Source organism: Anomaloglossus baeobatrachus, chromosome 4 (assembly GCF_048569485.1).
Source record: "Anomaloglossus baeobatrachus isolate aAnoBae1 chromosome 4, aAnoBae1.hap1, whole genome shotgun sequence".
Taxonomy (NCBI): Eukaryota; Metazoa; Chordata; class Amphibia; order Anura; family Aromobatidae; genus Anomaloglossus; species Anomaloglossus baeobatrachus.
Genome location: NC_134356.1, coordinates 457,460,878 through 457,479,002, shown reverse-complemented (window position 1 = coordinate 457,479,002; position 18,125 = coordinate 457,460,878). Strand labels below are relative to the sequence as shown.

Here is an 18,125-nt window from a genome sequence, read left to right as displayed (position 1 = left end):
AAGGTGTAGACACCACCGCTGCAGTTACGGGGCACCCGGGGGAGATGGTTATACAGCAAGATGTTAACCCCTCCGTGGGCAGGGATGATGGCCCCGGGACCCGTTGGGGGGAGCTGGGCGGTGCAGGGCGGTGTGCGGCCGGATGGCACTATGGTACTCACTGTGATTGACACACACAAGTCTCTGGTAAACAAAGTTGATGGTGGTCGGTGCCCACAGCCGGCTGCGTCTGGTCCCCCACCCGGTTTGGTGGTCTTTGCCTTTCTCCTGCACTGTGTAGTGTGTATGTAGACTGCCTTCGCTTCAGTGACGGGAGTACGCTCCCCACGGTATGTATGTCGGGAAAGCCCGTTTGCCCGTAGACGCTGGCCCGTGGGATCTCTCTGCCTGTGCCGTGGCTTTCTATCCCCCTCGGTGGGCTGTTGTCTTTAGTCGGGACTTGGGTGGGAAAGGACCTATAGTCCAGACCTCAATCAGTGAATTAACTCAGTCCAGTGGCTTCTGGACCTCGTTTCAGGGTCTGAGTACCCCCCTGTGTGCTCCGGTTTCCAGTTGGTTCCCCGGGTCGGTACCGGTGGGCCACTACCCTGTCCCGATCCAACACGGTTCCTCCTGGCCGTCTTCCCGGCTCCTGCAGGCTAGGCCACCGTGTGCCTCCTAGCCAAGGTACCAGGGCTACGACCCTGGCACCTGTCAGTTTCCGCTGCAGACCTGTCACCACAGGCCTGCTGCACTTCACTCCTGATTCCACTTAGAACTCAACTGACAACTGAACTTGTGTTTCCTGCCTCAGGCCCTCTGAACTCCTCAGTGGGCGTGCCAACCGCCTGGCTCCGCCCCTGGTGTGTCCATTAAGCTCTGAGGGAGATGACTAGGGTTTATGTGTTTGGCTCATGTTACCTAATGTGAGACTGGTGTTGTGTGGGGCGCTATCTGTGACTACCTGGCTAGTCCAGGGTGTCACAATTAGACTGCACATGAGCAGCAATGTTCTTCCTACCATGCAGTGCTGTCTGATGTAGCAGAGCTGCATGGGTTGAAGGAGAAAGAAGACAGAAGACCAGGATCGTGGAGGGGTGAGAGGGAGTAATAAACATGGAGTCTCTAAGTGTGTCTGTGTATTTATTTCTATTAAAGTATTTTTTCACTGTGTGGTGTCTTTTTTTTAACCCTTTATTGGAGATGCTTAATGGCCGGGTCAAACTTGCCTGACATTAAGAATCTCTGGCTTAATACTAGCTAGTAAAACAAAGCTAGTATTAACCCATTATTACCCAGCGAGCCACCCGTCACCAGGGCAGCTGGAAGAGTTGGATACAGCGCCAGATGATGGCGCTTCTATGAAACGCCATTTTCTGGGGCGGCTGAGGACTGCAATTCACAGCAGAGGGGCCCAGAAAGCTAGGGCCAACCTGTGTTTCAGATTCCAATCCCCAGCTGCTTAGTTCTACCTGGCTGGACACAAAAATGGGGTGAAGACCATGTCGTTGTTTTATTTAATTATTTCATGAAATTCATGAAATAATTAAAAAAAGGGCTTCCCTATATTTTTAGTTACCAGCCGGGTACAAATAGGCAGCTGGGGGTTGGGGACAGCCATACCTGCCTGCTGTACCTGGCCAGCATATAAAAATATGGTGAAGCCCACGTCATTTTTTTGGTGGGCAAAAAACTCCTGCATACAGTCCTGGATGGAGTATGCTGAGGTTTGTAGTTCTGCAGCTGCTATCTGCTGTCTGTCTGTTTGTAGCTGAATAATCCACTTCTGGATTCTCTACTGCAATACAAAGGTCAAGAGATTACCAAATCTTCCTATGCTTTTCATTAGTGGCAGTGGCTCAATCGGTAGAACAACTGCCTAAGGAGAATTAGTGCACGAGTTTGAGTCCCGGCCATCCCGGTAAAGAATTTATTTTTAATTTTAAATTATAATTATTATTTTTATTTATTAGAAATAAAACACAAGATAATTAGTGACTCCATCTTTATTGAAATAAAGAACCCCCCTCCGCAGTAATCCTGGGTCAAGGGTCCCACGCCGTCCAATCCGGATCCAATATCATCTGATCGGTTTGCTGGAAGGCAAAGTGATCAGATGATGTGTCAGGTTCAATGGCCTGAATCACATGACATAGCAGCTGATTGTATAAAAGCCGTTTATACAATCAGATGATGCATCAGTGCAAAAACCCCCCAACAAACTATACACTTCTGTGCAGACTCCTGTCCGACACCAGCAGCTGATAGTTTAGCCGGCCGGGTGGTAAAAAGCCGTCCTCACCGCTCGACTTATAGTGTTAGCTGATCCTGTCAGGTGACCGCATCAGCTGATCATCGCCAGGTCTGAGAGAGAGAAAAGAGAGAGAAAAGAGAATAGAGGGAGAGAGAGGGAGAGAGAGAGAGACGACGAGAGAGAAGAGAGAGAGAGGAGAGTGAGTGAGAAGAGAGGAGAGAGAGGGAGAGAGAGAGAGAGAGGAGAGAGAAAGAAGAGAGAGAGGAGAGAGAGAAGAGAGAGAGAAGAGAGAGAGAGAAGAGAGAGAAGAGAGAGAGAAGAGAGAGAAGAGAGAGAGAAGACGAGAGAAGAGAGAGAGAAGAGAGAAAGAAGAGAGAGGGAAAGAGAGAGGGAAAGAGAGAGAGAAGAGGAGAGAAGAGAGAGAAAGAAGAGAGAGGAGAGAGAAGAGAGAGAAGAGAGAAGAGAGAGGGAAAAAAGAGAGAGAAGAGAGAGAGAAGGAGGAGAGAAGAGAGAGAAAGAAGAGAGAGAGGAGAGAGAGAGAAGAGAGAAGAGAGAGAAGAGAGGAGAGAAGAGAGAGAAAGAAGAGAGAAGAGGAGAGAAGAGAGAAAGAGAGAGAAAAGAGAGAGAAGAGAGAGAAGAGAGAGAGAAGAGAGAGAGAGGAGAGAGAGAAAGAGAAGACAGAGAGAAGAGAGAGAGGAGAGAGAGAAAGAGAGAGAGAGAGAGAGAAGAGAGAGGAGAGAGAGAAAGAGAAGAGAGAGAGAAGAGAGAGGAGAGAGAGAAAGAGAAGAGAGAGAAGAGAGAGGGAGAGAGAGGAGAGGAGAGAAGAGAGAGAGAAGAGAGAGAGGTGAGAGAGAGAAGAGAGCGAGAAGAGAGAGAGAGAGGAGAGAAGAGAGAGAGAGAGAAGAAAGAGAGAAGAGAGAGGAGAGAGGGAGGAGAGAGAATTTATTTTTAATTTTAAATTATAATTATTATTTTTATTTATTAGAAATAAAACACAAGATAATTAGTGACTCCATCTTTATTGAAATAAAGAACCCCCCTCCGCAGTAATCCTGGGTCAAGGGTCCCGCGCCGTCCAATCCGGATCCAATATCATCTGATCGGTTTGCTGGGAAGGCAAAGTGATCAGATGATGTGTCAGGTTCAATGGCCTGAATCACATGACACAGCAAGCTGATTGTATAAAAAGCCCGTTTATACAATCAGATGATGCATCAGTGCAAAAACCCCCCAACAAACTATACACTTCTGTGCAGACTCCTGTCCGACACCAGCAGCTGATAGTTTAGCCGGCCGGGTGGTAAAAAGCCGTCCTCAACCGCTCGACTTATAGTGTTAGCTGATCCTGTCAGGTGACCGCATCAGCTGATCATCGCCAGGTCTGAGAGAGAGAAAAGAGAGAGAAAAGAGAATAGAGGGAGAGAGAGGGAGAGAGAGAGAGAGAGAGAGAGACGAGAGAGAAGAGAGAGAGAGGAGAGAGTGAGAAGAGAGGGAGAGAGAGGGAGAGAGGAGAGAGGAGAGAGAGAAGAGAGAGAGAGAAGAGAGAGAGAAGAGAGAGAGAAGAGAGAGAGAAGAGAGAGGGAAAGAGAGAGGGAAAGAGAGAGAGAAGAGGAGAGAAGAGAGAGAAAGAAGAGAGAGGAGAGAGAAGAGAGAGAAGAGAGAAGAGAGAGGGAAAAAGAGAGAGAAGAGAGAGAGAAGAGGAGAGAAGAGAGAGAAAGAAGAGAGAGGAGAGAGAGAGAAGAGAGAAGAGAGAGAAGAGAGGAGAGAAGAGAGAGAAAGAAGAGAGAAGAGGAGAGAAGAGAGAAAGAAGAGAGAGAAAAGAGAGAGAAGAGAGAGAAGAGAGAGAGAGGAGAGAGAGAAAAGAGAAGAGAGAGAGAAGAGAGAGAGGAGAGAGAGAAAGAGAAGAGAGAGAGAAGAGAGAGGAGAGAGAGAAAGGAGAGAGGAGAGGAGAGAAGAGAGAGAGGAGAGGAGAGAAGAGAGAGAGGTGAGAGAGAGAAGAGAGCGAGAAGAGAGAGAGAGAGGAGAGAAGAGAGAGAGAGAAGAAAGAGAGAAGAGAGAGGAGAGAGGGAGGAGAGAGAAGAGAAAGGGAGAGAGAGAGAAGAGAAAGAAGAGAAAGAGAGAAGAGAGAGAGAAAAGAGAGAGGAGAGAGAACAGAGAGAGGAGAGAGAGGAGAGAGAGGAGAGAGAGGAGAGAGCAATGCAGCCTCATTCCGTGAACGGCTTCCGATTTCAGAGGTGTGTCCCCGTGGCTCACAGCTGATGTCCGGCCCCTCCCCTCAGTGCATAATTAAATTAAATTATAATTATAAATAAATAATAATTATAATTTAAAATTAAAAATAAATTCAATTAAATTCTTTACCCGGGACGGCCGGGACTCAAACTTGTGCACTAATTGTCCTTAGGCAGTAGCTCTACCCATTGAGGTCACTGCCTCTAATGAAAAGCATAGGAAGATTTGGTAATCTCTTGACCTCTGTATTGCAGTAGAGAATCCAGAAGTGGATTATTCAGTTACAAAGAGGAGAGAGAGAATGGGAAAAAGAGAAAGAGAGAGAAAAAGAGAGAAAAAGAGAGAGAGGGAAAAAAGAGTAAAAGAGAGAGAGAAAGAGAGAGAGAGAGAAGAGAGAGGAGAGTGAGAGAGAAGAGAAAGAGGAGAGAGAGAAAGAGAGAGAGAGAGAGAGAGAGAGAAAAGAGAGAGGAGAGAGAAAAGAGAGAGGAGAGAGAGGAGAAAGCAATGCAGCCTCATTCCGTGAACGGCTCCGATTTTAGAGGTCTGTCCCGCGGCTCACAGCTGATGTCCGGCTCCTCCCCCTCGGTGCATAATTAAATTAAATTATAATTAAATAATAATTATAATTTAAAATTAAAAATAAATTAAATTAAATTCTTTACCTGGACGACCGGGACTCAAAACTCGTGAACTAATTCTCCTTAGGCAGTAGCTCTACCCATTGAGCCACTGCCTCTAATGAAAAATATAGGAAGATTTGGTAATCCTTGACCTCTGTAATGCAGTAGAGAATCCAGAAGTGGATTATTAAGCTACAAAGAGGAAGAGAGAGAGAGGGAGAAAGAGAGAAAAAGAGAGCGAGAAAGAGAGAGAGAGAAGAGAGAGAGAGACGCAGGCACTACCTGAGTGAAGTCCTCCGGTGGCAGCGCGGCTCACGTCAGTTGCTGCGTGGAGCTGACACAGAGCGCTCCGTGTTCTACGGCGCTCCCTGTCAGCTTCATGTAGCAGAGCTGAAAGCGTCGTGTGGATTACTTCAGACCTGGATTGGTGTTTGGGGATTAATAAGAGGTAAATGAAGGTTTTTTTGTCTTTTATTCCAAATAAAGGATTTTTCGTTGCATGTGTTTATTTACTTTCACTTAGGCGTTAGTCATGGAAGGTATCTCGGGGAGACGCCTGTCATGATTAACCTAGCCTTATTACCCCGTTTGCCACCGCACCAGGGCAATTAGGGATGAGCCGGGTAGAGTCCCGGGGACTGTCGCATCTAATGGATGCGACAATTTCGGGCGGCTGGTGGCTGATATTGTTAGGGTGGTGGGCTCTCCATAACGTGGCGCTCCCCATCCTGACAATACCAGCCTCCAGCCATGTGGCTTTATCTTGGCTGGTATCAAATTTGGGGGGAACCGCAAGTTTTTTTAAAATTATTTATTTATTTATTTTACTACACGATATAGACTTGCCCGCCAGTGGCTATGATTGGTTGCAGTGAGACAGCTGTCACTCAGCGTGGGGGCGTGTCTGACTGCAACCAATCATGGGCGCCGGTGGGCGGGGAAAGCAGGGAATACCAGATTGAATAATGAGCGGTAGCCATTTTCAAAAGAGGAAAAGCCACCGGAGCTTTGTGACAGCCGTGCAGATGATTGGCGAGTAGGAAAGAGAGAGGGATTATGCAGGGATGCAGGACGCATGCAGATACACAACGTGCGCACATAGCCTTACTGTGAAAAGCCACGCTTTTGGTGATCGAACCCTTATCGAACGGTAACTCGAACGGCCGAACTTAACCCCTTCACAACCATGGACGGAAAGATCCGTCCTTGTGCCCTGGGCCTTAGGCCGGTTTCACACATCCGGCTTTTTGCCGTTTTGCCGGATGCGGCGCTCTCCCGTACAGTTAATACAGTACAGTGACAGCGCAACAAGCGCCGGTCACATGCTGTCATGTGACCGGCGCATGTGACCCGGAAGTTACAGCGCTGTCACTGTACTGTATTAACTGTACGGGAGAGCGCCGCATCCGGCAAAACGGCAAAAAGCCGGATGTGTGAAACCGGCCTTAACGACCAAGGACGGATCTTTCCGTCATGGCGGAATCGCGGCACCGTAGCCTCCGGTGACTGCAATATGTTAACATAAATCGCAGATTCGGGGAGGAGGGGACCTGTTCCTGACCTTAGGAGGGGTGGTGCCTCCTCCCCGGACCTACGGAGGCTGTGATTGGCTGACGAACGCCGCTCAACCAATCACAGCCACTGTAATGTTCCAGCCATTTAAAATGACTGAAACATTGAAATCCAGCCCTGGCCAGTGCAGCTGTAGCACTGGCCATTGGCTGGAGCTGGGTGACCTCACTGGATCACCCTCCCCCAGCTCCAGTAGCTCTGATTGGAGAGATCGGCCTTGTGACCGATTTCTCCAATCACAGTGGACCTGTTGCCGGTGACCGCCCCCATCAGCTTCACTTGTCGTCCCTGCAGCACGCCAGCACACTGAGCACAGTGAGTGAACACAGTGCAATGGCAGGGCGACAAGTTCCGGTCCCATGCTGTTATGAGACCGGAGCATGGGACCCGGAAGTTGCCGCGCTGCCATTGCACTGTATGAAACCGGCGAAAAGCGTCCCGATCCGCCGCTGCCCTCCGCGATCTGCCACCTGTCTCCCCGATCTCCTGCCCGCACCCTCACCCCCACACCTCCCGATCCGCTGCCGCCGCCGCCCTCCATCTGCCACAGTGCCACCGCTCCCCCCAATCTGCTGCCCGGCCCCTCACCCCTCGTGATCGTTGCCCGGCCCCTCACCTCCGTGATGTGCTGCACGATCCCTGTCCTCCTCCATCTGTCATAGTGCCACCGCTCCCTCCGATCTGCTGCCCGGCCCCTCCCCCTCGTGATCGGTGCCCGCCCCCTCCCCTCCGTGATGTGCTGCACGATCCCTGTCCTCCTCCATCTGTCATAGTGCCACCGCTCCCTCCGATCTGCTGCCCGGCCCTTCCCCCTCGTGATCGGTGCCCGCCCCCTCCCCTCCGTGATGTGCTGCTCGCCCCTCCCCTCCATGATGTGCTGCTCGCCCCCCTCCCCTACGTGATGTGCTGCACACTCCCCCCACCTCTCACCCCTGTGGTCAGCTACCCGCCCCCTCCCCTGTCACCGCCGTGATGTGTGCTCCCACACCTGTCACCGCCATGATGTGTGCTCCCTCCCCTGTCACCGCCGTGATGTGTGCTCCCTCCCCTGTCACCGCCGTGATGTGTGCTCCCTCCCCTGTCACCGCCGTGATGTGCGCTCCCTCCCCTGTCACCGCCGTGATGTGTGCTCCCTCCCCTGTCACCGCCGTGATGTGTGCTCCCTCCCCTGTCACCCCAGTGATCTGTGCTCCCTCCCCTGTCACCCCAGTGATCTGTGCTCCCTCACCTGTCACCCCCGTGATCTGTGCTCCCTCACCTGTCACCCCCCGTGATCTGTGCTCCCTCCCCTGTCACCCCCGTGATGTGCGCTCCCTCCCCTGTCACCGCCGTGATGTGCGCTCCCTCCCCTGTCACCGCCGTGATGTGTGCTCCCACCCCTGTCACCGCCGTGATGTGTGCTCCCTCCCCTGTCACCGCCGTGATGTGTGCTCCCTCCCCTGTCACCCCCGTGATCTGTGCTCCCTCACCTGTCACCCCCGTGATCTGTGCTCCCTCACCTGTCACCCCCGTGATCTGTGCTCCCTCACCTGTCACCCCCGTGATCTGTGCTCCCTCACCTGTCACCCCCGTGATCTGTGCTCCCTCACCTGTCACCCCCGTGATCTGTGCTCCCTCACCTGTCACCCCGTGATCTGCTGTCCGCTCTCCCTCCACCTCTCACCCCCGTGATCTGCGCTCTGCTCACCTGTCTCCCCCGTGATCTGCGCTCTCTCTCCTCTCACCCCCGTGATCTGTGCTCCCTCACCTGTCACCCCCGTGATCTGTGCTCCCTCACCTGTCACCCCCGTGATCTGTGCTCCCTCCCCTGTCACCCCCGTGATGTGCGCTCCCTCCCCTGTCACCGCCGTGATGTGCGCTCCCTCCCGTGTCACCGCCGTGATGTGTGCTCCCTCCCCTGTCACCGCCGTGATGTGTGCTCCCTCCCCTGTCACCCCCGTGATCTGTGCTCCCTCACCTGTCACCCCCGTGATCTGTGCTCCCTCACCTGTCACCCCCGTGATCTGTGCTCCCTCACCTGCCACCCCCGTGATCTGTGCTCCCTCACCTGTCACCCCGTGATCTGCTGTCCGCTCTCCCTCCACCTCTCACCCCCGTGATCTGCGCTCTGCTCACCTGTCTTCCCCGTGATCTGCGCTCTCTCACCTCTCACCCCCGTGATCTGTGCTCTGCTCACCTGTCTCCCCCGTGATCTGCGCTCTCTCACCTCTCACCCCCGTGATCTGTGCTCTGCTCACCTGTCTCCCCCGTGATCTGCGCTCCCTCACCTCTCACCCCCGTGATCTGTGCTCCCTCATCTCTCACCCCCGTGATCTGTGCTCTGCTCACCTGTCTCCCCCGTGATCTGCGCTCTCTCACCTCTCACCCCCGTGATCTGTGCTCTGCTCACCTGTCTCCCCCGTGATCTGCGCTCTCTCACCTCTCACCCCCGTGATCTGTGCTCTGCTCACCTGTCTCCCCCGTGATCTGCGCTCCCTCACCTCTCACCCCCGTGATCTGTGCTCCCTCATCTCTCACCCCCGTGATCTGTGCTCTGCTCACCTGTCTCCCCCGTGATCTGCGCTCTCTCACCTCTCACCCCCGTGATCTGTGCTCTGCTCACCTGTCTCCCCCGTGATCTGCGCTCTCTCACCTCTCACCCCCGTGATCTGTGCTCTGCTCACCTGTCTCCCCCGTGATCTGCGCTCCCTCACCTCTCACCCCCGTGATCTGTGCTCCCTCATCTCTCACCCCCGTGATCTGTGCTCTGCTCACCTGTTTCCCCCGTGATCTGCGCTCTCTCACCTCTCACCCCCGTGATCTGTGCACTGCTCACCTGTCTCCCCCGTGATCTGCGCTCTCTCACCTCTCACCCCCGTGATCTGTGCTCTGCTCACCTGTCTCCCCCGTGATCTGCGCTCCCTCACCTCTCACCCCCGTGATCTGCGCTCCCTCACCTCTCACCCCCGTGATCTCTGCTCCCTCATCTCTCACCCCCGTGATCTGTGCTCTGCTCACCTGTCTCCCCCGTGATCTGCGCTCTCTCACCTCTCACCCCCGTGATCTGTGCTCTGCTCACCTGTCTCCCCCGTGATCTGCGCTCTCTCACCTCTCACCCCCGTGATCTGTGCTCTGCTCACCTGTCTCCCCCGTGATCTGCGCTCCCTCACCTCTCACCCCCGTGATCTGTGCTCCCTCATCTCTCACCCCCGTGATCTGTGCTCTGCTCACCTGTTTCCCCCGTGATCTGCGCTCTCTCACCTCTCACCCCCGTGATCTGTGCTCTGCTCACCTGTCTCCCCCGTGATCTGCGCTCTCTCACCTCTCACCCCCGTGATCTGTGCTCTGCTCACCTGTCTCCCCCGTGATCTGCGCTCCCTCACCTCTCACCCCCGTGATCTGTGCTCCCTCATCTCTCACCCCCGTGATCTGTGCTCTGCTCACCTGTTTCCCCCGTGATCTGCGCTCTCTCACCTCTCACCCCCGTGATCTGTGCTCCCTCATCTCTCACCCCCGTGATCTGTGCTCTGCTCACCTGTCTCCCCCGTGATCTGCGCTGCGCTCCCTCTCCCACCTCTCACCCTCCCCGATCTGCTGCCTCCTTCATCTCCTGTGATCCTGCTGCCTAGATCCATCCTGTAGGGTAACTATCCCCAATCTCACCTCCCACTCCCCTTCCCTGCCATCCACCCTTCCCCCCATCCTCTGCCGCTCCTGCATCCACTGCGCCCTCTCCCATCCGCCCCCACCCTATCCCAGCCGCTGCCGTCTCACATTCACAGATGTTCCCTTTATATGCCGCTGCCCCCCCATCTGCCGCCGCCCAATCTGCCGCCCCCCAATCTGCCGCTGTTCTGATCCATCCTGTAAGTATTGTTCGTGGCTGTTTTCTAACTATCCCCAATCGCATCTCCCACTCTCTCTCCCCCCCTCCTCCCCCACCTGCCTGCCGCCAAGTGCTGATCAGCTACGTGATTGGCTGATCAGGTACGTAATTGTTGCTCTAGTTTTTGCTTTTTTTTGTGCACCCCAAATAAAAAAAACAAAACAAAACATGTACAATTAGGTACCTGATCAGCAATCGTCCTGCAGTTGTACTCGACTTTGGACAGGACTTCTTTTTTCCATCCCACCTAGTCCCCCCCCCCTTTTTTGCAGAACATTTGTGCGTGCGCCCTATTTTTTTTTCTATGCCATGGGGGTTTAGTTTCCAAAATGGGGTCACATGTGGGGGAGCTCCACTGTTTTGGCACCTCAGGGAGTCTCCAAACACAACATGGAATACGCTAATTATCCCAGACAATTTTGCGTTTGAAACGTCAAATGACGCTCCTTGCCTTCCGAGCCCTGCTGTGCACCCAAACATTTGATTTCCACCACATATGAGGTGTCTGTGTACTCAGGAGAAATTGCACAATACATTTTATGGTGCAATTTTTCCTGACACCCTTGTGAAAAAAAAAGCTACCTGGTTGAAGTAACAATTTTGTGGTAAATTTTTTTTTTTATTTGCACGGCTCAACTCTATTAACGTTTGTGAAGCCCCCAGAGGTTCAAAGTGCTCAATAAACATCTATATAAATGCCATGAGGTGTCTAGTTTCCAAAATGGAGTCACATATGGGGGAGCTCCACTGTTTCGGCACCTCAGGGGCTCTCCAAACGCAACATGGTGCGGCTAACGATTCTAGCAAATTTTCTGTTCAAAAAGTCAAATGGCGCTCCTTCCCTTCCGAGTCCTGCCGTGCGCCCAAACAGTGTTTTTTCGCCACATATGAGGTATCTGCGTGCTCAGAAGAAATTGCCCAACAAATTTTGGGGGTTCATTTAATCCTACTACCCTTGTGAATATGCAATATTTGAGGCTAAATTAACATTTTTGTTGCAAAAAGTAAAATGTTCATTTTTTTTTCCTTATTGCTTTAGTTACTGTGAAGCACCTGAAGGGTTAATAACCTTCTTGAATGTGGTTTTGAGTAGCCTGAGGGGTGCCGTTTTTGGATTGGTGTCACTTTTGGGTGTTCTGTGTCATGTAGACCTCTCAAAATCACTTCAAATGTGATGTGGTCCCTAAAAAATGTGGCTTTGTAAATTTTGTTGTAAAAATGAGAAATTGCTCATAAACTTTGAACCCCTCTAACTTCCTTAAATTTTTTTTTTTTCCCCCAAATTGTTCTGATGTAAAGTAGACATGTGGGAAATGTTATTTATTAATTATTTTGTGTCATATGTCTCGTTGGTTTTAGAGCATAAAAATTAAAAGTTTGAAAATTACAAAAGTTTCAAAATTTTCGCGAAATTTCCATTTTTTTCACAAAGAAACGCAAAAAATATCGGCCTAAATTTACCACTAACATGAAGCCCAATATGACATGAGAAAACAATCTCAGAATCACCGGGATCCGTTGAAGCGTTCCAGAGTTATAACCTCATAAAGTGACACTGGTCAAAATTGCAAAAAATGGCCTGGTCTTTAGGGTCAAAATAGGCTTGGGGCTGAAGGGGTTAAAGCAAATCGTTCGAGTTCGTCAAACATCTCGAACACCGCCCAAAATCACTCGAATTTTAAATTGGCGAATGGTTCGAATTAAACATCGCTCATCTCTATTAATTAGGCACTGTCAGCAGCATATTGGACTCTTTAACTAAAGGCTTAGTCTGTTGAGATATTTATGATTTAGGCAACGCGGTTTTGCCGCTATTTTTCCGTGGGTTGGTACCATTATCTATGTCAAAAACCGCAGGCACCTGCGGAAAAGAAGTGACATGCACATTAATTCCGCAGCGGAAAATCCGCGTGTAAATCTGCAGGTATAAATAAACGCAGTGTGCGCACAGCATTTTTTTATACCCATAGGTTTTGCTGGGGAATGACTGCAGAAATGTTAGAAACATTTTCTGCAGCAAATCCGCGGCAAATCTGCTGTAAAATCCACAGTAAATCCACAGCGTGCGCACATTGCCTTGCATGTTATGACTTGGTTATTTATTTATCTCTGCATTTCATAATTCATCAATTTTTATGTTTAGCTAAAATACAATTATGAAGGTTTATTGTCTGCGAGACAACTTTCTGCTGCCACAGAATAGTTTATTACAAGGTGGGAATGAATTAAGATTCTGGGTCCAAGAATTTATATCAGTTGTTCAATTAAAAGGGTCAAGAAAGCTCTGTCTGCCCAAAAATGTATGGGCGCTTATAATACGCTATAAACATTTTAGAGGGATGTGCAATCCAGAAGGATGGGTAGGTCCAGTCATCTTAAAAATCAGTCAAACAATAGTAATATCTCAAGCTAGAATGGTGGAGCCTTTAGTGCTTTAGTTCTGCATTGGTAACCATTATGCTCACAATATGCAGCCATGATGCAGGATTTTGGTGAATCGTTACAAAATGATGCATTTTTGATGCGTTTACACTTTTAAGTGGTCAGTTTTCCATACCGCTTGGTACTTTAATGCAACGTCCTGCAGCGTCTCGTATTGCTTCATTTTTTTCCACATCATATTTAATAACTTCAAAAGGCTGAACAAGCTGAAAGGATAAAATTTAGGTCAAGAATCAGACTTTACAATGCTGATTTTTAAAGCTTTATTCTATGCCATATGACTTATTGTATTACTCCTAATAATTTGGATTTATTTCTAGTTTAAAATGGTAATCCAAATGTCAATGTATGTATCTCCCTCTATCAATGCTGCCACCTCATTAGGGCAATATGTAAGGTGTAGTTTTGGATGCTGGAGTGCCGCTTTAAACTCCTTTTTAGGCACATCTGTGTCCCTTTCACAGCTCTCCGCACTATCTCTCTGTGTTCTTGGTTCAGCCTTATCACTCAGTCACCTTCTTGATTGTAATGCTCTGCTGTTGCTTGTATTATAATCTTACAGACTTCTCTGGTCTCACACTCCAGCACCAATCTCCTCGCAATTTATGCAGTTGCAGTCATCTTCAATCACAGGCAGTAGCTAGCTACTGTACTTGTCTCTTGTGAAGAGCTCAACTTCACCTTGTAGGCAAACACACTCTTCAATCACAGAAATGAGCCTCTTTTCTCACCTATATGGGGGCAATCCTTGCCCTCCCTCTTATTTTCAATGCTCATGAAGGCGAACTAATCTCCCTCTCACGCAGTGATGCCACTAACAACATAAGGCATTTATAACACTGTGCAACTCCCACACGTAATGAGTTTCACCTCAAGAGTCTGACAGGTTCCCTTTAATTCTACTGCAACAGGGTCAATAGCAGCGTCAGTGGACCCATCGACAGGGGCATCCCTAGGTTCAAAGATCCGGCACTAATGCCCCGAACTTCTTGCCCAAAACGCCGGATCTCTTGAGACTGCAGCATTGAACTGTTTCAGCGTCAAGTTGCCGCCAATACAGTCAAGATGAAAAGTGAAGATGAATGACTTCACCTAGAGACATGACAGGTAAGTCAGTGTATTACATGTACACTTACTATATACAGTATGTATAGAGCTCCTGTGTATAATGTCATCGGTGATCTCTGTATTACCTGTACACTATACACTATATACAGAGCTCCTGTGTACATTGGCAGTAATATTAGTGTTATTAGTATTGTGGTTTCTAGTTATTATCATTATTGTAGTATAATTTGGTTCGGACCGGGAGCCTCTCCCAATAGTTTTGTAAAGATCAAGATCGGGATCGAGATAATGCGAACTTACGTCCTATCACCAAACTCGTGCTTTACAGTTATGGGATGGGGTGGGGGGGGCAGTAAAATAAAGAATATAGTTAATAATAAACATTGTCATTATACTTACAGGTCCTGCAGACTCTGTCTCCCAATGGCTTCTGCTTCCGCGTCCGATCATTGCTGTGCCGCCCGGTAACCAGCACTGTCTAACGGACCTTCCATTATGTCATAGCCATGTGACCAGTCTGATGTGAATGTTGTACAAACATTGGCTTACAGACTGGTCACATGACTATGACGTCATTGAAGGTCCTGTTAACTGAACTTTGACTGTCACTGTGCGAGTGTTGCATCGGCATCACCTAGTACGGCCGCACACTCTTCTGACAGGAGCAGTCGGCTGCATGTATCCATGCAGCTTAGGCGCTCCTGTCTCGAGACTGTCAGGCCATACCGGCTGATACCGATGCAAGACACAAGATGGAATCATCCCTTCACTGTCAGCCTGCTTCTCGCTCTGTACAGAGCGATGTAGCAAAGCTGACAATGCTCTCTCTGTTTCTCTCTCTGTGGAGCCACTTGTCTTTACAGAGTGATGAAGCAGAGTTTACATGGCTCTCCCTGTGGACTACGTCGGACTAAGGAGTTTTTTATAATAAAGATGGAGTCTCTAAATGTTTTTTTGTTTTATTTCTAATAAAAAAATTCTGTGTTGTGTTTTTTGTTTTTTACGGTTTACTAGAAACTCATGGTGGCCACGTCTAATTTGGCTTGACACCATGAATTTCGGGCTTGGTACCAGCTGAGAATACAAAGCTGGTATTAACCACTTTATCACCCAGTGTGCCACCACCATCAGGGCTGTTGGATGAGTTTTGTAAAGCGCCTGTAAATGGCGCTAAGAAACAATGTGCCATTTCCAGGTGCAGCTGTGGGCTGCGGAGAATCCCAGCCCCCAGATGCCTGTTTTTTCCTGTTTAGAAATAAAGTTTAGAAATAAAACAAAAATAATATTTAGAGACTCCATCTTTATTATAAAAATATCCTTAGTCTCACGTAGTTCACAGGGACAGCAATGTCAGCTTCATCACTCTGTACAGACAGCGTTTATACAAAGTGAGAAGCAGAGACAGAGAGAACCATATCAGCTTTGCTACAATGCTCTGTACAGTGCGAGAAGCAGGCTGACAGTGAGGGGATGATTCCAATTGCGTCTCGCATCGGTATCACCCCACACAGCCTGACGCTTTCCGGATAGGAGCCCCTCAGATGCATGCAAATACATGCAGCTGACCCGCTCCTGTCGAGAGATTGTGCGTCGTGATGCGATACGACACTCGCACAGTGACAGTCAAAGTTCAGTTAACAGGACCTTCGAAGATGTCAAAGTCATGTGACCAGTCTGTAAGCCAATGTCTGTACAACATTCACACCAGACTGGTCACATGGCTATGACATCAGGGAAGGCTCTTTAGGCAGTGATGCTTACCGTGCGGAAGCAGAAGCTGTCGAGAGACAGAGTAAGTATGATCATAATGTATTTTAATATTGTGCTTTTCTTTTTTTACAGCCCCTGGACCCAAACTGGACCCGAACTGTAACACGAGCTTCCCAGGAAAGCTTGTGAACGGATCGTATACACGATCACTATGTGGTCAGTACGATCCCCGAACTTTAAAGTTTGGGATTGCCCTATCACTAATCATGTGGTCTGGTCATGGTGAGGTAGTATTTTTCTCTTGTATATATATGATATTATTCGGTCACCATGGAGTGAATTGATGTGTTCAAGTCACAGTTTGGTGGTATTTCTCTCGTGTGTGGTATTATTTGGTCACTATGTGGTGGTAATACGGGATCTGGTCATGGTGTGACGGTATTTGTCTCCTGTATGTTGTATTATTGGTCTTGTTATAGGGGATTGTGTTGTGTATGGAAGTCATTTGATCTTTGTGATATTTATTAGGAGAAGATTAGTTATTTCCATTTGAGATTAAATATTTGATTTAACCCCTCCCTGTACTGTGGCTATTATACAGCAGTAGAGATGCACTTATAGGGGTTTCAAGTGAAAAGATGTAATGATAAGTGGACCCGGACTGTAAAAGTCCGGATCTGCGCGAGTTGAAAAGAACACAAGCACTGACCAAGGGCACGGAGTTCTCACGGAACTCCGGGTAACGATCCGGGTCTAGCCACGTAGGAAATAAAAATAAAAAAAAATCAGAGAAAAAAGAAAGAAAGTAAGAATAAAGCAAGCACTTTATACTTACTGGTCTCCACACAGATATAAGTCTGCTTCCAGGCCACTCACTCTACTTCCGAGGCCGCTCATTATCCTTCTTACATATTCACTGCTTCCCCCTCCCACTGGCTGTCCCAGCGTTTCTGATGGTTGCGGTCAGACAGCGCCCCTAGCCTGTGTGACAGCATGTCTGACTGCAACCAGAGGAGCTGTGTCTGCTTCTGGATTGATGTAAAAATAAATAAATACAAAAGTTGGAATAAGGTCCCCCTATATTTTCCTACAAAGCACAGATAAAGCATATGGCTACAGGCTGCAGGGGGCTAATAAGCATGGGTCTCCCAAGCCTGAGAATATCAGCTCCCAGCAGTCTGCTTTATCATGGCTGGGTATCATATTATGGGGGTCCCCACGCCAATTTGTTTTATTTTTACAGCAATAGAGGAGCACACACAGCGCCTCTGATTGATTGCAGTTAGACATGCTGTCACACAGACTAGGGGCACATCTGACTGCAACCAATCAGAGACACGGGAGTGCTGGTGGGCAGAGGAAAAAGTTAATATGTATGAAGGATAATGAGCAGCCCCGGAAGTAGCGTTAGAGCCATGCGGAGACTCGGTAAGTATAACACGCCTGCTCCAATCCCCCTATCCATTCAACCACCATTTTAAATTTCCAGATTCTTTTCCCCATGGACTTATATGGAGAATGGTGTCCGGCCAGATATCCAGGATCAATTCTGGGCCCAAACTTTTTTTTTTAGTCCGGTTGGACTCACCAATCTTGGGTATCTGCCCATCACTAAAAACAAGTATTCGCCTCTCCACAGGATAAGTGATAACTTAATGATTGGTGGGGCTCTGACTGCTGGGATATGCACCAGTTGGCAGCATCTGGAACTTTTATCCCCATTAGACTGGAGCTTGTATATGACTGGATCCCTGATCCATCAGTGGCTGCGAGAGCTGCACTTGGCTTTTTCTGACAACTCCAAAGAGGATGAATGGAGCTGCGGTCACACATCCAACCTGCCGCTACCTTTTAAAATGAGATTAAAAGTGTCCTACCAGGGATAAAAGTTTCACATTCTTCCGATGGGCCTGTTTCCAATGGTCGGATTCCACCATTTAATTAATTATCACCGATCATGTGCAACTCATAGATTGATGATAACTTGTTTTCACCAAAGAGCCTCTTTAATTCAAACTACCAAAATTGTACATCCCAGTTATGGTATGCAAGAACCAAAGAACCAGTGATGCTGATGAGCATTGTAGTCACTACCAAGCGCCTGCGAATAGCTGTACTTTCCTGCTATTCACAGATGCCGAAGATGCATTTGTGGATTGTGGCTACGACGGAACTTTGTGGGAACATTTTTGCTAATAAATTGGTTAACCAGGGATAGTGTTTCTTCAAATAAATTATTTTTGTGTGTTTTTTTTTACTTTTCACTTATTGGGTTAGTAATGGGGTGTCTCATAGACACCTCTCCATAACTAACACCGGGGCTTGATGCCAACTGACATTACACAACTGACATCAACCCTCAAAAATATAGAATTGATGCATG

The 18,125-nt window shown here is 48.9% G+C and overlaps 1 protein-coding gene across 1 annotated transcript in view; it reads right to left on the bottom strand.

Moving 5' to 3' along the window:
• Positions 1-18,125, bottom strand: part of LOC142303856 (long-chain fatty acid transport protein 2-like) — a 156,580-nt gene that overhangs the window by 31,136 nt on the left and 107,319 nt on the right. The window contains exon 7 of the mRNA XM_075345657.1: positions 13,080-13,170. Coding sequence (XP_075201772.1) covers positions 13,080-13,170 — 91 coding nt within the window. The remainder of the gene's footprint in view (positions 1-13,079; positions 13,171-18,125) is intronic.